Genomic DNA, 22,289 nt, shown 5'->3' with positions numbered 1-22,289 from the left:
GAGTAGCATTTGGTGGCATTAGAACATTCATATGCTTCATTGGGGGAGAAATAGGTGTTGTATATTAAAATACCTATTTCAGCTAATACGGCTGCTTGTCTCTTTGGACACATTCTTCACATACAGTGTCAGGCATCTCAAAATCTCTTGCTTAAAAGTGGATTCTTATTTGTGAGCTGGGTTATGAGTCTTCTGACCAGATGCAATCCGGAAGTCAGGCGTCTGGAATGGAGTGCTTGTCTGAAAGTAGTTTCTCTGGCCATTAGTCATTATTTACCAACTTGCCTGGAGGGAAAAGATGACTGTGTCTGCTTTAATAAAAGCACTACTACTTCCCTTTTAACCCCCCTTAAAATGAGCTGGTGCTAGGCAAAACCCTGTATATCTAAAAACAGCTCATCCTCAGGAAGGTACTTTTATTTTAGGAGCACAGTAGGATTGGGTTGTGCTTTATCCTGATCCTTCCCGGGAGGGGCCTGGTTTTGGCGAGGGCTTTCTGTCAGTGGGGAACTGAAAGTCGAGTAGGTTTCATTTGTCACCAAAGCAGTACATAGCAATGGTCACTGACCTAGATCCGTGTGGTTTCATGGTGGATGCTTTACTCTGCAGTGGATTTTCCATGTTTTTCTTATCACCGGTTAGAGGGATTGGAGAGACTTGGTTAATTGGGCACACTCATACTAGGGTTTAAATATTTTGGGAAAGGTCAACATAAGATGTGATGTCACATGGCCATGCCATTGGTCCTGTGTGCTTCCTGCCAGGAGACCTTGCAAAAGAGTTAACGGACTATAAATAGGCTGCCTTCTTGGACCGATTCCTTTGGTAACCAACCCTGAACACAGAGCATCTTTGTGTTAAGGTCATCGTGTGACACCCTCTTGGTGTGTCCCTCACATTTCTGATATAAGCGAAAAGAGTGTCTTGTATGTTGTCAGCTTTGTGATCGCCAGTCTTTCTACACTGGTGATTGACTCCCCACGAGGGTTGGATGGGAGATTCGTGAAAAGGGGTTTTTAACAGCTGTGAATATAGCTTATTTGATGCTCTGGTCTATAGCAGGGACAATACAGTCTGTCTCAGCGCTGCAGCTGGTAAATAGGCAAATTCATTTCAGAGCACTCAAGCCGAGACTAAACTGTTCTCCCCTGACACCGATCTAAGAAAATGTTCTAAAGCATCGCAATTCTAAAAATACCCACTGGTGAGTCTAGGACACACTACACATCTGAGAAGAGGGGAAATAGCGAAAGCTGAGAACATAAGCAGACATCAAATAAAAAGGAGGTGACATTTACATATAAAAAATCCAAAAAATCTATAAAAGACAGGGTTTCTGTAGTGCTGTAAATGAGTTATTCGTCTGACCCCAGATGTCGGTTTCCATAGTAACTATTACTTGATCCTTTAGTACAAATATTACAAGACTGCTAATATATTAAATGAGTTCTTTTCTATTTTAATCATAGAAGATTGGCTAAAATAATATCCTCTCTCTTTGGAAGCAGGTTTTTGGCATTTGGGGCCTTTGCTTTCCTAAATAAAAACTGCATTAGTGCATTTTAATTTGCTTTTCTCCCCCACTTTTTTTCTTCCCTATTTTTTTCTTTTTTCTATTAAGATTCCTTCCAAGGAATGTTCATGGCATCACTGTTTGTAATAGTGAAAACTAGAAACAGACCAAGTGTTCATTAGTGAACGATTAGTGACTAAGTCATGGCATGAGGTAGACTTCTCTCAAAGAACCCCAGGGCCCCTTGGAACAATTCCGGGGATCAGAGAAAAACACAGGATTAACCTGGAATATCTTGTGGTACCAGAAAGTAAGGAAATGCTCAGAAAACAATGGGGGCATGTCAAAGCACACAGTAACCACCTTGAAGGAGCCCCCCACAGCCAAATCTGGGAGGCTGTATGCATCTGATCAGGCCTAAATCTAATAGTAAACGTTAGCAAATTATGTACTTAAAAACTTTTTTATTGAAGTTAATTACTTATTTTTATGAATGGCTGTAGCCCTTTTTATAGACTACTGGGAATTGCCTAATAATTTACAACTAAAATAAGATATTCTATTACCTTATATGCCTTGTGACCATATTTTCTACGACAAAATGTGTGCATCCGTTGGGGTGGTTTAACAAAATACTTGAAAATTAGAATGGTTTAGAAGTCTAGGATATATGGTTGATACACACACACATATATACGTGTGTATACTTTGTATGTATACACACACACACACACACACACACATACACACACTCACACACCCAGCAACGCATGCTTCTGTTGAGTCTAAACTGGCAGTTCCACATTTGGTCACTAGGTGGCACTTGGCCAGCGTAAGGCTAACGTAAAAGGAAACTGATGAACACCAGGATAAAAGGCCAAAGAGGAACTTGCTCAGTATTCACAGGGAACCCTGATTGGCAGTCCCCTGGGGCTCATTGAAAGGGTTCATTTGGCTGAGACTGTACCATACTCCTATCCTGGACATGAGGTGTTTGGGATTTAAATTATTCTGAGATTTGGTCTTATTTCAGTGCAGAAGCCGCAGGCCAGTGAGCGCAGTGGCCCAACAAAAGCTGTCACAGCTCTGGGCCCCTTACAAGCAGGACCAGGAGAGGTGTGCCGGGTCCCTCACTGAATCCCAGGCCTAGCACGGAGTACTCAGGATGAAGCGAGAGTGTTGAATGGATGGGTACCCATCTTTGTGCTTTGAAAATAGTTTAGAGGAACCCACTGTGCTCTAGAAATATCTCTCAGTGCCATGCGTTTGAGCACCTCGGGCAGGAGAGGAGCAGTGACTGCCTCTGCTGTGGCCGCCATACCCTGAATGTACATTTGTGTCTCCTGCAGGTGCTGTTAGATCTTACAAACAAAAGGAGTTTGTCATGCTGTGCTCCAAGAAAGCTTTTCTCTGAGAAGACCTTAGATACTCCTGTTAGAATTTAAAAGGAGTGTGGCATTAGGTATGCTTTTGTATGTACTGCTGGCTAAGTAAGCGTAAGGATGTGATCCAGGGTTTCGACTCTAACTTGCAGAACCTGAACGGGATGCAGCACCTTCTGCAATGAGTGTTTAACTGTCAGGCGCTCTACACTCTGCTCAGGTTCCTAGAATACTCCCGGGATCAGAACAACCCATAGACTTGCCCTGCACTAGCTGAGGCAGCTACAAGAGAAAGAACCAGAACTCTTGGTTCTGGGTTCAAATCCTGATTCTGCTATTAGGCCTGGATCTTCAGTAATCATACAGTCTTTTGAGTCTCAGTTTCTTTATCTGCAAAGTGAGGATGTTAATACTGACTTTCTTCATTTATCCCATCAACCAGCATAATTTTTGAGTTCCTCCGGGACTTTACAATCTGGTGTGCATGGCAAACACGTCTCCCAGTGTTGAGCCTATTGAATAAAAATGTATTTAAACTGGGGACGGATGGTGGCGATGGAAGCACGGCATGTGAATGTACTGGAGGCCACCAAACCGTGTACTTAGAATGGTGAAGGTGAAAATTTTCATGTTATGTGTATTTTACCACAAGTAAGTAAAGTCAAATGAAAAACAAAATATCCAAAGAACCCAGCATGATCCTGGCACATAGTAGACTCGGGATCCACTCGGTGACCATCCATTGAGTTCGGGAGTGAGTGGTGACAAGGAAGACCACTAGATACAAGTACCCTGGCACAATTAGCCCAGTCAGTGGGAAGAAGTGGCCTTTTCTGTCTTGGACAAAGCATGCCACCAGGCCCACCGATGGAGGAAGACTGTCGAGCCTCTGCAGGGCATATCCTGACTTCTTGCCTCAAGCTCAAGATGGGCGTATGGAATGCCTTCCTGTTCCTCGGGCATCATCCTGGAGTACATCAACTGAACAGCCTCACGAAGGACGCCTAAGTGCATTTTCTGGGATTCTGCTTCACTTTTCGTAACGAAGACAGCGTTTAGGTAAAGACTAGTGGACAAAGAATTAAGTTTGGTCTGGTCAGGGACTGACGGACAAAACCTCTGAGGTCAGTACCTTTATGACCGAGAATTGAGGCTCAGGGATTATTCGAGGTGGAGGACGAAGAGCACTAGTTTTTCTTTTTCACTTTCCTTTTGTTTTTCTTTTTTGGAGGGTATAGAGGGTAAAGGGTGAAGAAAGAAGGAAGAATCGCCTTTTTTTTTTTCTTTTTTTTAAACTCAGGAGTTATGGATAACTCCCAAGTACCTGTGCAAATGAATATGATTAACTTTGCTACTCCAGAAAAAAATTTTAATCCCAAAGTCATTTATTTTGGCTTTAGAATAGACTAGCACTTGTGTCGGATTTTCTCGCCTAATTACTTTTTGCTTAAGCTTGTTTTAAAATTGTTTTAAATTCCTTTAGTGTGACAGCCTAGGGAAGTGGGGGGGAGGGGAACAGGCCACAGAGAGGATCTGAACCAGAATTGAAGGTTTCCTATAGAAAAGCCCCCTCATACGCTGCCCCTGGGAGAGCAAAATTGGAATCAGCTTTCTGGAAAACAATTTGGCAAAATATTTTTTAAAGTCTTCAAAATATGCTTACTCTTTGATCCAGTAATTCCACTTCTAGGAATTTGTCCTAAAGAAGTAATCAAACAAGCATGCAGCAATGTAGGGACAAGGCACTCACCACAACATTTGTATCGGCAAAAACAAAAAAGAAGAAGAAGGAAAAGTAAAGCCAATGGAAAGCACTGAATAATATGGAATTGGTCAAAGAAAGTACGGTGCTGTCTCTGATGTGTGTAGCCACACTGGCAGATTGATTATAGACTTTAAATTTTTTTTTTCAACGTTTATTTATTTTTGGGACAGAGAGAGACAGAGCATGAACGGGGGAGGGGCAGAGAGAGAGGGAGACACAGAATCGGAAGCAGGCTCCAGGCTCTGAGCCATCAGCCCAGAGCCTGACGCGGGGCTCGAACTCCCAGACCGCGAGATCGTGACCTGGCTGAAGTCGGACGCTTAACCGACTGCGCCACCCAGGCGCCCCATAGACTTTAAAAGTCTATAGGGTTAGGGTTAGGGTTAGGGTTACCGCATCTTTCTAAATGAAAAACGGAAAAAATTAGTGGGCACGGCTGCATACATATCTCTGCACAGAAACAGTGCAGAGATACAGAGATGGGTGGATAAGTAGACAGAGAGCTGGACCGATGGATGAGTGAGGGGATAGATGCCTGTCTGGAGACACATATTCTGCAGTGTTAACTTTGGTGTTGCTGAGTGCTGACATTATGGCTGATTTTGTAGTTTTTGTGTGTTTTTCAGATTTTCTGCTTGAACACGTATTGCTTTATAATTAGAAAAGCCAACCACCCTGTATTTTAAAAGAATACATGTTTAATGTATCCATGAAAAAGTAAAATGTTGCTATCTAACACCCACAAGGGGGTAATCTGAAGGCGCATGATTGTAGACTGAATGTGTTTTCTTAAGGGTCCCATTTCCTACAAGTGAATTATCAGCAGTCATACTGAATACATAAAATCACACGTACCGCGGGTTAAATTATGTTTCCCAAGAAAAAGAGCCACATTCAGCAAAAATCTGTGAAGGCACAATTAGAGTATAATGTGGGTCTCCTATTTTCTGATCCCGGCACTAGGAGGTCGACTCTTAGAGCCTAGGAGTACCACAGTTTGGCCAAGCTACAGAGACTGGTGGGTTTTCTGTGAATTATATGTAAAAAACGTAGATGGTCCAGGTAACACTAGAACAGTCATTCTTAACCGTCTGAAAGCAAGTCTCGCTTAACGTTTCTACTGTTTTCCCTTTCTTATCACATTATCATCATACAGAACTCCAAATCCAGCCCTCTAAATGGGGCAAGAGTGAAAGCATAAGGTAAATGACGGGCAAGCACAGACCTCTTAGGACCCCAAAATAGCTCTTGGCTCACATTTTAAAGGAGTCTGCTTTATATAACCAGCTGCAGGGAAAATTTGTTCTTCACTGTTTGCAGCCGCAGCTCTGTACACAGGATGGGCTTCTCTTTTATTTACGGTCCCTAAATCCCGAAGACACCATGTGGCTTCACTGAAGGAAAAACCTTGCCGGTCTGGCTCCCTGTCGTCTCAGGTCAGATGGAAAAGCCTTTTGTGATTAACTCGGCCACAGTATGTCCTTTGGTATTTGGAACTTCAGTGAGAGTTTTTATTAGTTACTCACATTTTGAATCCTGACTCAAATGAACTGCATCTAATGGAAAAAGCAGAGAAATCTCGCCCTTTTGACGCCAAATCGAATCCCCGTTCTACCACTAGCTGTGACCTTGGGCAAGTTCGCTTAACATGTCAGGTCTGGGTGTCCTCACTTAGTTAGGACAGTGGCGCCTTCCCATCTCACCTCCCAAAGCTGTTGTTTGACAGCCTTGAAGCTGTGTACCAGCCGGGGACAGTGACTGGTCTCTATAAACATGCTGCCTTCTCACTTTGCTTCCGACAGTTTCCTTATGCCGCCCCACCTCCCCAAGAACCTGTGAAGACTCTGAGAAGCCTGATCAACATCCGAAAGGACACACTAAGACTTGTAAAGTAAGTTCCCCTGGGGCTGGGGCTCAGGCCCGGTTCTAGGTGCGGAGCAGCTCCCCTCCCCCACCCCTCAAGAGACTAGCAGAGCAGTTTGCTGCCAGACCCAGAGTCTCATTCCCTTGGCCTCAAGGATATGAACTGCCCTGACGGTGATCGAGCAGCCCCCGTCCACGTAGATTAGGTCTTCCCGCATCCAGATTGTTCAGAACTTTATGTGAGAGTCTGTGTTCATGAAAGACTTTCCCCTTTCCCAGAAGCAGTCTTTATTCTTGTTTTATGATTAAAATATATATATATATATATATATATATATATATATATATATATATATATATATATATATTGGAGCACCTGGGTGGCTCAGTCGGTTAAGTGTCCGGAGCCTCTTATCTCGGCTCAGATCATGATCTCGTGGTTCATGAGTTTGAGCTCCTGACAGCAAACAGCCTGTCTGGAATTCTCTCTCCCTCTCTCTCTTCCTCTACCCCACTCGTGCTTGCTGTCTCTTAGCTTTTTTTTTTTTTTTTAATGCTTATTTATTTTTGAGAGAGAGGAAGAGACAGAGCACAGGCAGGGTAGGGGCAGAGAGAGAGGGAAACCCAGAATCTGAAGCAGGCTCCAGGCTCTGAACTGCGAGCACAGAAGCCGACATGGGGCTCGAACCCATGAACCGTGAGATCATGACCTGAGCTGGTCGGACGCTTAACCGACTGAGCCACCCAGGCGCCCCTATCTCTCTCAAAACAAATAAATAAATAAAATTATTGAGGGGAAAAAGTGAATCTTGCAGCTACCTCAGCAAGCTTGTGGAAAAATGAGATATTTGCAGTTGGAATATAAAAGCATTATTTTATTGCTTATATTTACTTTTTAATTTATTCTTCATCTCATGTGTCCTTCCTCAGAGGAACTCCTTGTGTCCTTGTCTGGTTGGTTAATCATCATCATCATTATTAAGTATCTTCAACATTTACCTTCTCTGTACAGTCTGTAAGATAGTGTAACTTTTACACTGATGCTGCCCTCCAGGTAGCATGCTAATCTGATGCCCACTGGTCCCCTGGGAAGACAGCTTTGGCTAGGGCAAATCGCAGATCTCAGGTTTTTCTGAACGGACAAGGAAGATGACTCATGAGTCCATTTTATGCCCGTATAGGTCAGTCCTGTTAGCAGTAGGAAGTTTTATTTCTGATCATTGTTTTTAAGATGTAACTCATATGCTGTACAATTTGCCCATTTAAAGTGTGCAATTCAGTGGTTTTTAGTATATTCAGGGTTGTGCAGTCATCACCACCATCTAATTTTAGCACATTTTCATCACCTCCAAAAGAGACCCTGAACTCACTGGTGGTGACTCCACATTTCCCCTGAAACCCCTCTTTCAGGCCTAAGCAACCACTAATTTACTTCTGTGTTTCTCTCCTGATTTATATACAGTATTTCATTTGTCCCTGAAGTTCCGACTGCTTCCCCAACGATTTCCCCAGCCCTGGAGTCAACTCTGGGGACCAGGCAGCCAAGGAGGTGCTTGCTCTGTGCGCGGAGCAGCCTGCAGGCGGGTGCTCACCCTCTGTGGGGCAGCTCCCGCCACAGCAGAGTGGATCACGGCCCGTGAGCCCTCGGGAGCCAGCGGCTGTCGGCCGCTCTCTCCTCTTTCTCTCACCCTATCAGTCCTTTCCCGTCCGTCCGTAACGTAGAGAGCGACACCACACTTTACCTTTAATGGCTCTTGTCAGAATTCAGCAAGATAATAGGAAGAAAACACCTGCTGTTCAATAAATATTAAGGTGAAGGGTGTTTTGGGTCTGTTTTTCTGAGATTATGAGAATAGGGTAAATACTGATTCACAGATTTCCAGGTAAAAATGGAGGATTGAACATCTTTCGCTTGCTGTCAAAACCCACTAATAAGAGTATTTTCAAAAGCATAAATCCTGGGGCGCCTGGGCGGCTCAGTCCGTTAAGCTTCCGACTCTTGGTTTCAGCTCAAGTCATGATCTCACAGTCTGTGGGATGGAGCCCCGCATGGGCTCTGTGCTGACAGTGCAGAGCCTGCTTGGGATTCCTTCTCTTTGACTCTCTCTCTGCCCCACCCCTGCTCATGCTCTCTCTTTCCCTCTCAGAATAAATAAATAAACATTTTTTTTCAAAAGCATAAATCCTGGGGCGCCTGGGTGGTTCAGTCGGTCAAGCATCCGACTTCGGCTCAGGTCGTGATCTTGCGGTGTGTGAGTTCGAGCCCCGCATCGGGCTCTGTGCTGACAGCTCGGAGCCTGGAGCCTGCTTTGGATTCTGTGTCTCCCTCTCCCCCTGCCCCTCCCCTACTTGCATTCTGTCTCTCAAAAATAAACGTTTGGGGCGCCTGGGTGGCGCAGTCGGTTAAGCGTCCGACTTCAGCCAGGTCACGATCTCGCGGTCCGTGAGTTCGAGCCCTGCATCAGGCCCTGGGCTGATGGCTCAGAGCCTGGAGCCTGTTTCCGATTCTGTGTCTCCCTGTCTCTCTGCCCCTTGCCCGTTCATGCTCTGTCTCTCTCTGTCCCAAAAAAAATAAACGTTGAAAAAAAAATTTTAAAAAAAATAAATAAATGTTAAATTTTTTTAAATAAAAAAAGCAATTTTAAAAAGCATAAATCCAGAAGAAGTGGGGGAATGGGAGAGGAGTAACTGCAAAAACTAAATCTCTCGGTTTAGAGGCTGGGACGAATGGTAAGAGTTAAATAATGCAGCAGGCCTGTGAAGTCAGGATCCCAAGTGAGCCGAAGGAAAAGCTGAGAATCACCCAGTGGGACTGTGACCCCCCCCCCAAAGGCTCAGGAAATGGCAGTACCAGGACCTCTGGATATCGAGGTGTAAGGCTAACATGAAGAGCATCGGTGGGAAGCCTGCTCGAGAGGTGGTCAGATCCTCTCTTTGCCACACGGCCAGAGCTGCCCTCTGCACGCCCTGGCAGAAGGCTGGCAGGCGATTCTCAGTGAAAAGTTAAAACAGAGACTCTGTGGACTTGGGAGGCCCAGGGCCGGCTAAAGTTGGACGCGGTACTAAAGATGGGGGTTAAGGGAATTTGGGCACACTGGAAGCTGAACCCTGCAGCCTGCCCACCACCCAGCACTGTCTGCCCCCAGAATGCTGGCTGCCAGGCCCTTGTCCAAAGAGAGGAACACTGTCTCTGAGGAGCAGGACCCTCCCAGATGGGAAGACCAAAGAGACTGGCCTTGGAGATTCCTCCAAAGACCCGGATTGGTCCCTGGGGAAGCCCAGGGTCCCCAAACCCCACCATGCATTCAGACTTCCAACCGGAGATTTAATTTCTTAAATATGAGCAGACAACCAAAGATTTCTAGATGCATAGGGAGTGCCTATAATATGAAAGACGGTGGCAAGGGGCGCCTGGGGGGCTCAGTCGGTTAAGTGTCCGACTCTCGAACTCAGCTCCAATCTTGATCTCAGGGTCCTAAGTTCAAGCCCCGAGTTAGGCTCCACACCCAGCGTGGAGCCTACTTAAAGACAAAAGAGGGGCGCCTGGGTGGCTCAGTCAGTTAGGCATCCGACTTCAGCTCAGGTCATGATCTCACGGTTGGTGGGTTCAAGCCCCGCCTCGGGCTCTGTGCTGACAGCTTGGAGCCTGGAGCCTGCCTCAGATTCTGTGTCTCTCTATCGCTCTGCTCCTACCCCACTCATGCTCTGTTTCTGTCTCAAAAATAAATAAACATTAAAAAAATACAAAATATAGGGGCCAAACAAACCAACAGGAAAAAATATAACTAAGTGGAAATAAAAACTGCAGGAAGAGAAAAAAGCTCATTTATAGCCTCAGAGACAGTAGATGCTGTCTTATTTCATGGACGCAATGACACAGGCCATTTAGGAAATAAGACTCAAAAACAGCAGAAATGAAAATGTCAATAGAATGGAGGAAGAAAAGTTGAAATTTTCTAGAAAGTGGGCCAAAAAGGTTGAGATACAGCAAATAGAAGAAGAAAGATCCAAAGCATAGAGTGCCAGTTTACAAGGTGTCATATCCAATAATGGTTCTAGGAAGAGAACAGAGACTATAGAAGGAAGGAAATCATCATTAATGGCATAACTAATTTAAGAAAATTTCCCAGAACCAGAGGGCATGAGTTTCTAAATTGAACGGACCACTGGAGGGGCGCCTGGGTGGCTCAATCGATTAAGGGTCTGACTTCAGCTCAGGTCTTGATCTCACCATTCACAGGTTCAAGCCCCGTGTCAGGCTCTGTGCTGACAGCTCAGAACCTGGATCCGGCTTCCGATTTTGTGTTTCCCCATCTCTGCCCTTCCCCCACTCATGTTCTGTCTCTCTTTCTCAAAAATAAACATTTGAAAAAATTAAAAAAAAAAAAAAAAGGACTACTGGAGTGTTGAGTTCAATGGATGATAAGGCAGAGATTATATATCAGAGGGAAAAGGGCCAGCAGTTGGAATGGCTTCTGGAGGCGGTGCTAGACGGTGGAGGGTGATGCAGCAATGTTTTCAAATGGCTTTTTAGAAGTATTTATGACCCAGCACTCTTTATTCAACCAAATAATCTTTTCATTTTTAAGTGTATTTATTTATTTTGAGAGAGAGCGAAAGAGAGAGAAGAGAGCACACAAGCAGGGAAGGGGCAGAGAGAAGGAGAGGCAGAATCCCAAGCCGCAGGCTCCGCGCCATCAGTGCAGAGCCTGATGCGGGGCTCAAATTCACAAACTGAGATCGTGACCTGAGCCGAGATCAAGAGTCGGACGCTTAACCGACTGCCCCACCCAGGCGCCCCTCAACCAAACTTTTAGTGTGGTGTGACTGTAGAATAAAATCTCTCAAAAAGTTGATCCCTCCAACACGTCCTTTTTCAGGAGGCTAGTGGAAGAGGTGCTCTGCCACAGTGAAAGCGTGCCCCAAGGAAGAAGAAGCCAGGAGATGCAGGAAAGAGGTGGAGGGGACTTCCCGGGGTAACGGGGGGAGGGTGGCTCCGGGTGGTTGCACCCAGGCACAGAGGGCCTGGGGTCCAGGTAGGACCCCCCTCAGGAAGACAAAATGCATGGAACACCCGGCACTTCTGGACATGGAGAGATTTAGACGGATGGCCAGCAGAGGGCTAGGGTCTGAATTAGTGAGAAAGTACCTAGGAAACCGAGCGACTGAAAGAGAAATGAGCACAAACTCTTAAGAAAAAGGGAAAGAAAAATACTCAGAGATTACTCTGTGGCTAAGCCGGGAACCACGTCCGTATAATCACAGTAAGACAGACGCAGATGTGCTGAACTAGCAGAATCGAGATGGAGCGTACTGGGGGGTGGGGGGTGGGTACTACATATGGGGCAGCGCGAGGAAAGAGAAAGAAATCCTGGTTCCCATAGTACGAAGTCAGCGGCACTGGAACTGAAGCACCTGGAACTGAAGAGTCCGGAATGATCCACGTGGGGTGCCTGGGTGGCTCAGTCGGTTAAGTGTCCGACTTCGGCTCAAGTCACCATCTCACCGTTCATGGGTTCGAGCCCCTCGTCAGGCTCTGTGCTGACAGCTTAAAGCCTAGAGTCTGCTTTGGATTCTGTGTCTCCCTCTCTCTCTGTCCCTCCCCTGTTTGTGCTCTGTGTCTGTGTCTGTCTCTGTCTCAAAAGTAAAAATAAAAACATTTAAAAAAAGAAAAAGGATAATCTAAGCATGTTGTATAGAAAATAGGTAAATGCGACAATGATCAGCTAAACGAGGTAAAGATTGTCTCTGAAGAGGGGGAGGGGGGGGGAGGGCCTGCTATGATAGTAACAAGCCCCGTGGAAACGAAGCTATGTGATTAGTAACTTCGATTACGACAAAACTAAAGAAAAAAAAAGAAAAACAGGTCTGGCAAATGCACAAATGTCCATTATAGCACCACAAAACATCAGAAGTCACCTAAATGCCCGACATCAGTGCTCACGGGGTGTTCAGCCATCACTCGAAATGAAGGTGCGGGCCTAAGTTTCCGACCCTGGAGAGAAGCTCACGATGTACGAAGTGTAAAAATTTGTAAAAGATAAATTGAAAACTGGTTTGCGAGCTCCCGAATGCCACGTCTTTCTGGTTTTCTAGGTGTGCCGAGGAAGTGAAGACCCTGGGAGAAGAGGCGGGCAGAGCTAAAGTCCACTACAATGTGGAGTTCACCTTTGACACCGACGCTCGGGTGGCCATCACCATCTACTATCAGGCCACGGAAGAGTTCCAGAACGGGATTGCCAGGTGGGAACGAGAGGCCAGGTGAGCCACACCCCTCCCAGACAGGCGAGCCTTCCGCGCTCACCTGTGGGGGGAAGAACTACGGACCGGGTGAGATCTGGTTCCTGAGCTCGGACTTTCTTCTGCAGAGCCCCACCTCTTTGTCTTTTCCCTTCAGTCCGGGCCAGCTTGTGCAGCGGCAGATGGTGGCACAACCTTGCATTTCATCAAGATGCTGCTAAAAATCTGTTAAGCCACCTTTGTGCGGATGTGTGGGTTGGACATATAATCTTAACGGCGTTCCCAAGCGAGAGCAAAGGACACATTAGAAGGAAATATTTCCTTTCCTTTTCTGTACCTAGAGCCCGTTGATACTGAGACCAGGCGTGGGACGGAGGAGGCAGTCAGATCCTTCCGGGCTAGATACTGACTTTTGCTTTGTCTCCCTCTCTGATGGACAGCTACATCCCCAAGGACAACAGCCTCCAGTCGGAGACGGTGCACTACAAGCGAGGGGTCGGCCAGCAGTTCTGCCTGCCCTCCCACACCGTGGACCCCTCAGAGTGGGCAGAAGAGGAGGTGAGCTGCCTCCGGGGGCAGGGACAGGCTGCTGGGTCCCTCACGTGGACCCAGATGGGCCTAGGACCGGCAGTGCCCGGACCGCCCAGATGCTGGGAGGCCATGTTCTTCAGCGCTGTAACTTCTCCTTGCCCTTACAACACACCTCATGTCGATAGCTTTTCTGTTCCAAAGTAGCGCGTTCACCCCGGGTGTTTTGAGAAAGTCACGTTCAAAGAGAAGAATCTGCCAGTTAGAGGGCTTCACAGCCATGAGACTTTAGAAAGCAACGGTGGCCTCCAGTTAAACAGACAGGTGGTCGCGAAGTTGACGAAGGAGAGCAGAGATGAAGTTAATGCTTCTTGACGATGTCTCCCTTTCTGATGGACTACTGGGCCATTTAAACGTGTTAAGTCTTTCCTCCCCTCCCCCCCCTTTTCTTTCCCTTCAGCTTGGCTTTGATCTGGACCGAGAGGTTTACCCTTTAGTGGTCCACGCCGTGGTGGATGAAGGAGACGGTAATGGGCGTTCTCTGTCTTCTTTTGCTCTACGCGCTGCGCTGCCCTTTTGTGGTTCACAGACCGGGCAGTCGCTGTGGCCTCGGGAACAACACGCCCCTCCGTGGGGATCAGGCAGCCGGTTTCCATGCCCCTTGCACTCCTTAGGCTGATGAGAACAGCCCTGGGTGAGGGGACGGGCCCCTTCTCCTGACGGCCCAGAGCGTCTGGTCTTCCGGGTTGGGGGGAATCGGGGAAGATAGATGGGTGGCAAGGTGTGCTGTTTGCCTTTCTCCTTCATCCGCGTGCCTTTATTTTTTTCAGAGTATTTTGGCCATTGCCATGTACTGCTGGGCACTTTTGAAAAGGTGAGTAGCTTCACAGGGCCTCACTCGGTTCTGTTTAGCTGTCTTTCGTGCGGGGACGTGTGCGGCCTGTTGGCCGGCTCCCTGAGCGCGGCAGGGCAGGCCCAGCCCCCCCCCCCCCGCCCCCCGGAGCGGGAGGAGCACCACACTGGGGGCCGCCCTCGGGCCTCGGTCCAGCTCTGCCGCCCGCGTGCTGCGCGACCTGCAGCTCTCGAGGCCGCAGTCTCCTCTTCCCGAGACGGAAGGGTCAGACTAGATGCTCATGAGGCCCCGCGGCGTGAGGAGTGTGCCATCACACGCAGGTGTCATTGAGAGGAGCGCCCGAGAACGCCCGGTTCCTGCCCCTGCTTCCTGGTCCTAACGGTCGTGTTTCATTCCAGCACACCGATGGGTCGTTCTGTGTCAAGCCCCTCAAACAGAAACAAGTGGTAGGTATCTGAGGGCCGGGGATCGTTGGCCCCCCCAGACTTCTTTCTTTTCATCTCTCTCTTTTTCTCTTTGGCTAAGCATGCTTCTTTCTCTTCCACTCCCCCCCTTTTTTTTAATCCAAGAAAAGTCAAAATAAAAAAAAAAAAAAAAAAAAAGGAGTGCTTTTGTGTGTTAGAAACTCCTTGGGTGGCCTGAAAAGAGTACTGACTTTGGTGTCTTTCTTGTTCCAGAATTGTTGGCGTGGAGGCAGCCATTATCTGAGCAAAGGTCTTGAGAAAGGAAAGAACAGGATTTGTCTCTTGACATTAGGTTTAGGGAGAACTCTTTTCATTGGAAATGCCAGGGCGAGAAACATTCTGAGCTAAAGGATAAAATGTCGGGGTCCAATTCAGAGCCAGTTAGGGCCCTTGGCTTAATTTATCCCACCAAGTGTTTTTCTAAAATTCCAAGTTCCCTGGCCATCTGCCGTCTTCCGGGATGACCAGCAAGTCACGCATATGTCTGCTCAAAGGCCTAACCCCTGCTGTGTGCCAGCACTTTTTTTTCCACTCTTGCAATGGTGAGCGGAGAGTCCTGGAGAGTGGTGCCAGTGGCACTGGCCGGCCTCCCCTGCAGATGGGTGACAGGTGTCTGAAATTCTGAGTTATTCATTAATGAGGCCAATAGTAGTCAATAACACCTTGGTCTAAAGCTGTTGATAATATCCTTTCCGTTAGAATCAGTAGGTCAAAACAAGTTTTAAGAGGCACAGGAGGAAACAGATCCTGGGCCCAGAGTACTGCCTGCCACGGCCAGGCTTTGGTGAGTTGTCTCATGGGGAGGCCTCATTTCCCGGAACGCCTAGATAGGATGGAAAGGCTAGGGTAGCTCAAGGTAAATGGTCTATTTTCCTATTGCTAGCTTGGCATTAGCAACTGACTCTGTCACACCGGAGAGTGAGGTATAAAATCATTGACCATCTAGGTCTGAGGGGAGGGGATCAGTGGGACAGAGGTGAAGCCGAGGGAGGAGTGGGCTCATGTAAAGAAACGAGAAAAGGGCCTGCTTTGGCTCTGACGTGGCTAGGCTAGTGGGAGTGGGCATTGAACTTGGGGTTTTAAGGAACAGGGCCAAGAGGGGTCCTTGGCTCTGTGGGTGACGGTGGCTCGTGCAGGTGGGGGGGCTCCATTGGCCTCCCCTTCAAGGTCTTACTGTCTCTCTTTGCTTCAGATGTTTTCCTTTCCCCTCCTTCCCTTGCCCTCTTTCTTTCTTTCTTTCTTTCTTTCTTTCTTTCTTTCTTTCTTTCTTTCTTTCTTTCTTTCTTTTTTTCGTTCTCTTTTCCATTCCTTTGGTTTTGTAATGTCTACACTTAACTTTGGTTACATAGCTGATGCTTCTGTTTTGATGCACATTCTTCCATTTGTTTAGTCTATCCCTTCTTAACTGTCTGGAATAGTGAGCTGCAGTACACAGATTAGTGTTGTATTTGTGAACTTTCATGTTCCCTGTTGGGTATAATGGTGGGTGAATCAAACATTGGATTTCCTTTTCTCTGTCAAAGAGAAAACATAAGTAAATAAAAGCATCCTTGGGGTGCCTGAGTGGCTCAGTGAGTTGAGCATCCAACTTCGGCTCAGGTCATGATCTCACAGTTCGTGAGTTCCAGCCCCACATCGGGCTCTGTGCTGACAGCTCAGAGCCTGGAGCCCGCTTTGGATTCTGTTTCTCCCTCTGTCTGCCCCTCCACTGCTTGCACTCTGTCTCTCGCATTGTCTCAAAAGTAAATAAACATTAAAAAAAAATTTTTTTTTAATTAAAAAAAAAAAAAAGCATCCTTACTTGTCTAGACCTTTGCTTTTTTTCACTGTGCATCAGTAGTCCTTGGTTACCAGAGAAGGTTGAGGGGCAAGTTCCTACTTATCTCTGTTGAGTCAGCCTGCCCTTGAACTTCTCTGTTTGCTCTGCAGGTAGATGGGGTCAGCTACCTCCTTCAGGAGATCTATGGAATTGAAAACAAGTACAACACCCAGGATTCTAAGGCAAGTTCCATCCGAAATTCTGAATGTACTTTTTTCCCTGGGGACGGAGTAAGAAATGCTCTGATGAAGGTGGGATCTCAGGGTTTAGCACGACCAACTCTGGAGTCAGTTTGGTCCTAGGAGGGTGTTCTCTTCTTCCTTATTTCAGATGCTTATGCTTACGTCACTTCCAAAATGAAAACCACAGGCAGGCAGGGATCAGTTGTCCTGCAGAGTTCTGGTCACTCAGTTACCTGGCCCCTGCCCTTCCTGGTGTGGTCTCCTAGGGCCCCGCCAGATCTGTCGGAGAGGACAGATCTGAGCCCCTTAGGACGAGCTTGAGATAAATAGTTCCCAGAAGAAGTGATACTGACCAGTATGTGAACACGCTTGCCGAACGGTAAAGTCAAGTCAAAGCAGGGGCACCTGGGTGGCTCAGTCCACTGAGCATCCGGCTCTTAATTTGGGCTCAGTTCATGATCTCACAGTTCATGGGATCGAGCCCCAGCACAGAGCGTCAGGCTCTGTGCTGACAGGGCCTGCTTGGGATTCTCTGTCTCTCTGCCTTTCTTTTCCTCAAAAATAAATAAACTTTTTTTTTTTTTTTTTTAAGTCCAAAGCAAATGTAAGGTTTTGTTCTTACCACTTGTCTCAGCTCTTCAGGCAAAGCTGCTTGTGAAGAAAATGGAGGACACGAAGGGCTTTGTGTCACCGGCTGAATTTCTGTCTCCTGGGACAGGTGGCTGAGGATGAAGTGAGCGATAACAGCGCTGAGTGCGTGGTATGTCTCTCGGATGTCCGCGACACCTTGATTCTGCCCTGTCGCCACCTCTGCCTGTGTAACACGTGTGCTGACACCCTGCGCTACCAGGCCAACAACTGCCCCATCTGCCGACTGCGTAAGCCCCAGAACCACAGGCCGGGACCCGACAGCGGGGTCTGCGAACCGACCGACACTGGGGTGGGGGTGGGGAGACTGTGGTTTCTGCCCAGGCTTTCGTGTAGCCTGACTCCTGCATCAGGATGGCCCGATGGCCTGTTTCCTTCTTCCAGCCTTCCGGGCACTGCTTCAGATCCGGGCCATGAGGAAAAAACTGGGCCCCTTGTCCCCAACCGGCTTTAACCCCATCATCTCGTCTCAGACGTCTGACTCGGAAGAGCATTCAGTAAGTTGGGCTGGGCACCGTGACCGTTTGTGAGGCAGGCGTTCTGCTCTCCTTGCTGGTTTTTTTTTTCACCTCTCACCCTTCTTTACCTGACTCTGCAACAAGTAATTAAACCCTGGCACGCTGCAGTATTTGGTAAGCTGGCTGAGGTCACGTTGTGTTAAAACCGACCGGTATTACCACGGAAAATTGGATACTGATCATTAAATCCCCCTTTTCCTCCCTGGGAACTGGGCGTCCGGCTAATATTTACGACGCCTAGAGCTGTCTGCGTGCAGCCTCCTCCCAGTGGGGTCCAGCTCTGGAACTCCCCCCAAGCAGGAACAAGGGGATGATTGTTTTGGATTTGAATACAGTTTACTGTCTTTATCCGAGTCCTCGAAGAAGGTAACTGTTTTCTTTATCCCATTTCATGGCTTTAGCAACTGTGACCCGAGTGGATGAAATATCTCACCTCGGTTTCACAGCGTAAGTGATGGCGTTAGAACGCAGCCTCGAAGCTGTGCTTTCCTAGCAGAGACCGTCTTCAGATTCATACACCAGTAGAAGAGAGCCATTGTTCAGTACATGGTATTAGGATAATTAGTTAGCTATTTAGGGAGGAGAAATCAGCCTAGCATTTTACTCCTTACCAGATTAACAACTAACATTCCAGATAGAGTAACTATATTAAAGCGAACGAAACCAAACCAAATATTAAAGACTGAGAATAAATTATAGGTGATTCTTTAATTGACTTGGCATGGGAGAGGACTCTGTAAGCTTAAAAGCAGAGGAACAGTACAAAAAAAAAAAAGAAGAAGGGTAGATTTTACCGTATAAAAAATGTAAAAGTTCACATGTGTAAAAAATTAAAATAGGTAAACAACAAATCATTTAGAGAAAAAAATGTCTTCAGAATTTATGTCAGAGGAAAGACAATGTCTTTGCCATGGCTCATATGATAAAACAGTAGATAAATGGACGAAGGATTTTTTTTTTTAATTTTTTTTTAACATTTACTTATTATTAAGAGACAGAGCATGAGCATGGGAGGGGCAGAGACGAGGAGACACAGAATCCAAAGCAGGCTCCAGGCTCTGAGCTGTGAGCACAGAGCCCAACGTGGGGCTCGAACTCACATACTGTGAGATCATGACCTGACCCAAAGTCGGATGCTTAACCGACTGAGCCACCCAGGCACCCCACAATATTTTTTTTTTAATTCTCAGAAGAGGATGCTTAACTGGTTAACAATCTTTTTTTTTTTTTTTTAAGTCAACAACATTAGAGATCCACCATATACCAATCATTTAGAATGAGGTTCCAGGGCGCCTGGGTGGCTCAGTCCATTGAGCATCCAACTTAGGCTCACGTCATGATCTCATTGGTTTGTGAGTTCAAGTCCCACATTGGACTTGGCTGCTGTCAGCACAGAGCCCACTTCAGATCCTCTGTCCCTCTCTTTCTCTGCCCCTCTGTCATTCTCTCTCTCTCTCTCTCAAAAAAAAAAAAAATTAAAAAAAAAATAAAATGAGGTACCATTTTTCACCTTCCAGATTCGAAAGCTTTTTTTGTTTGTTTGTTTAAGTTTTATATATTTAGTTTGAGACAAAGAGAGGGAACATGAGCAGGGAAGGGGCAGAGAGAGGGAGAGAGAGAATCCCAAGCAGACTCCACGCTGTCTGCACACAGGGCTCAAACCCACCAATCATGAGATCATGACCTGAGCTGAAACCAAGAGTCAGACACTTAACCGACTAAGCCACCCAGGCGCCCCCAGACTCGAAAGCTTCTTAAAGATACTCCATGCTGTCAGAGAAGCAGTTGAAATAGGTTTTCTGTGCTGCTTATAGGAGTGTGACTAGAAGGCTCTTTGAAGAAACAAAACCGTATAACTGTATACATCAAGCGCCTTAAAAACATCTGTATCTGGTCATCGAAGATCTAAGAATTTAATACCAAGAAAACAATGTGGAAAAAAAAAAAAGATTTGTGGTAGCATCTCTCTCCTTGCTAGATGGGATGTTGCCCGCTTCACGAATTGCTTAATGAAGCCAATTAAACCTCCAAAAACAATAAAAGATCTGTACACAAGGATGTTCCTCAAAATGTTGCTTACAGTAGGAAATGGTGGATGCAGCTAAATCCCGGGCAGAGAACAGGTAGGAAACATGGAATCTGTGACAAGGGGACGTGTATGAAGGAAAATACTTACATTTGCTAAAATAAAGCAGGATATAAAATTGTGATTTACAGATAGGGACGCCTGGGGGCTCCGTCAGTTAACGTCTGACTCTTGATTTCTGCTTAGGTTATGATCTCGCGGTAATGAACACGTATTCCCTGTAACGAACATGTATTCCCATTCCCATCAGAAAAATAAACATTGCTGAGAAGATGTTCGCCTGTAAGCGGAATGTAGGAATATGCAGGTTCCCTGACATTGTGTCTTTCTTTGGCCTCCTTTGCAGAAGCTTTTCTTGCCAGACCAGCTGTAAAAGAAAACATTTTTTTTTTCAGTGTAGAGTGAGAAACATGATCATGTCATAAAACAAAGAGTACTTAATTAATTTTTCAACCTGTCTCTGATTCCCCCAGTCCTCAGAGAACATTCCACCAGGTTATGAAGTTGTGTCTCTTCTGGAGGCCCTCAATGGGCCCCTCACCCCATCCCCAGCGGCCCCTGCCCTTCACGTGCTTGGAGACGGCCACCTCTCGGGAATGCTCCCCTCGTACGGCAGTGATGGCCACCTGCCTCCTGTCAGGACGCTCTCCCCACTCGACCGCCTGTCCGACTGTAGCAGCCAAGGAATCGAGCTCAAAAAGAGTCTCTCCAAGTGAGTGGTTGGTGCTCGACAGTGTTGCCCCTCAAGGCGCTGATGATAGGCTCTCACTCCTTCTCTCACCTCCTCAGTGCTGGCTCACGTCCTGGGTCCCCAGGGCAGCGTAGACCTTCTGGGCTGTTCCCGGAGCTTTTTTGTCCCACTTAAGACCTGGGGTGAACACTCTGGCAGAAGGTTACCCCATTCCGTAGGTGAGGAAGATACTTACGGTACCTGTGGGTACTTAGGAGAATCCAGACAGGCAAATCTCATGTGTTTTGGGGGGGAAAAGGACATCCCTAGGGTCATTGACGCCTGTGGGGAGCGTCGCTCAGTCTAAAGACTGAAGGAACCTTGTAATCTGTACCTGTACCTCATAAGCATTTAAATCCAACTAGGCACAAGTCATGATAAGCTTTCTGTGGCAGAGTTAAGGAGCGTATTTTATAGATGAAAATGTTGAGACCCTAAAAATGTCAGTGACTTTTCCCCAGGTACAGACACAAGTTACTAAAGGAGTTAAAGGTAAAGCCCAGATTTTCTGACACCCCGAAAAGCGCTCAGGCTAGCCCTAGGGCTCTTTCCCACCTCCGTCCTCCTCCTTAAGACCTGGGCTTCCTTTCCGTCCCCTCTCGGGCCTCTTCTTCCCGTGGAGTCCGGCTCGTGAGAGTACAGGCCAGTCCCCCTCTTCGTGTGGATTCTGGCGCCAGATGCTTTCCCCTCCGGACTCTTACAGGTCTGTTTCCCAGAACTCTTCTGTGTTGCGCGAAGAGGAAGACGAGCGTTCTTGCAGCGAGTCAGAGACACCGCTCTCTCAGAGACCCTCAGCTCAGCATCTCGAAGAGGTAATTTCATTCCCCTCCGTTTCTCGGACGTTGGACCACACGTTCTTCCGTCCCACAGGCCTCTCCAGGTCCGTCTGCCTTCGTTCGTGCCTCGGGCACCTTGGAACAGCCTTTGAGACAGCAGCAAAGATTTCATTACGTCCATCTTTTCAACAATATATTGAGCCTGTGTTCTCTACCAGGCACTGTTCCGTATGCTGAGAACAGTAGCAGTAAGGAAACTACAAAAGTCCTTGCCCTGGTGGCGCTGATATTCTTGCTATCGGGGCTAGGATGGACGCAAAGACAGGAGAAAAGGGGTGTGTCAGACCGTGCTGTGGATTGGCTCGTCAGACAAGGGAGTTCAAGGCCAGAGGTGGGGGTTGCTGTCTGTAGAAAGTAGTCTGTGAACCAAGACGGAAGGAGGTGAGAGAGTGAACGATGCAGATGTCTGAGGAGAGCGGGTTGCGGGCGTGGGAACAGGCAGCAGGAAGGCCCAGCAGAGGTGCGTTGGGAGGCCGGTGGAAGAGGGCAGGGCTTGCCACCCGTGCCCCCCACAGGCTTCATTGAACAGGTTCATTACCCCCGCTCTCTGTACGGCGGTGAGCTAGGGAGAGTGAACAGGCAAACCTGATGAAGTGGTTCCTGACCTTGGGAGCTCAGTGTCTGGTTGGGGACAGGACACGCACACAAGTATCAGTGCTGTGCCTAGCACTGTTTGCTGAATGGATGAATAGATGAATCTTTTTTAATGTTTTATTTATTGGGGGGGGGGCAGATAGAGGGGCAGAGGATCCAGAACAGGCTCTGCGCTGCCAGCTGTGAACCCGACATAGGGCTCAGGCTCCTGAACGGAGAGATTGTGTCGTGAGCTGAAGTCGGACGCTCAACCAACTGAGCCATGCAG

At 47.2% G+C, this 22,289-nt stretch overlaps 1 protein-coding gene across 8 annotated transcripts in view; it reads left to right on the top strand.

Annotated features, from left to right (window-relative positions):
• The window catches only part of RNF157 (ring finger protein 157), an 82,264-nt gene that overhangs the window by 46,751 nt on the left and 13,224 nt on the right, over positions 1 to 22,289 (top strand). For all 8 annotated transcript variants that reach the window (XM_023244027.2, XM_023244024.2, XM_045045373.1 and 5 more), the window contains exons 3-13: positions 6,463 to 6,551; positions 12,620 to 12,766; positions 13,204 to 13,321; positions 13,752 to 13,818; positions 14,122 to 14,165; positions 14,543 to 14,590; positions 16,538 to 16,609; positions 17,328 to 17,487; positions 17,642 to 17,754; positions 20,335 to 20,573; positions 21,295 to 21,403. In XM_023244027.2, coding sequence (XP_023099795.1) covers positions 6,463 to 6,551; positions 12,620 to 12,766; positions 13,204 to 13,321; positions 13,752 to 13,818; positions 14,122 to 14,165; positions 14,543 to 14,590; positions 16,538 to 16,609; positions 17,328 to 17,487; positions 17,642 to 17,754; positions 20,335 to 20,573; positions 21,295 to 21,403 — 1,206 coding nt within the window. The remainder of the gene's footprint in view (positions 1 to 6,462; positions 6,552 to 12,619; positions 12,767 to 13,203; positions 13,322 to 13,751; positions 13,819 to 14,121; positions 14,166 to 14,542; positions 14,591 to 16,537; positions 16,610 to 17,327; positions 17,488 to 17,641; positions 17,755 to 20,334; positions 20,574 to 21,294; positions 21,404 to 22,289) is intronic.

This window comes from Felis catus, chromosome E1, assembly GCF_018350175.1.
Source record: "Felis catus isolate Fca126 chromosome E1, F.catus_Fca126_mat1.0, whole genome shotgun sequence".
Classification (NCBI taxonomy): Eukaryota; Metazoa; Chordata; class Mammalia; order Carnivora; family Felidae; genus Felis; species Felis catus.
Note: the sequence above shows the minus strand (reverse complement) of the source record. Positions and strands in the feature narration are given on the sequence as shown.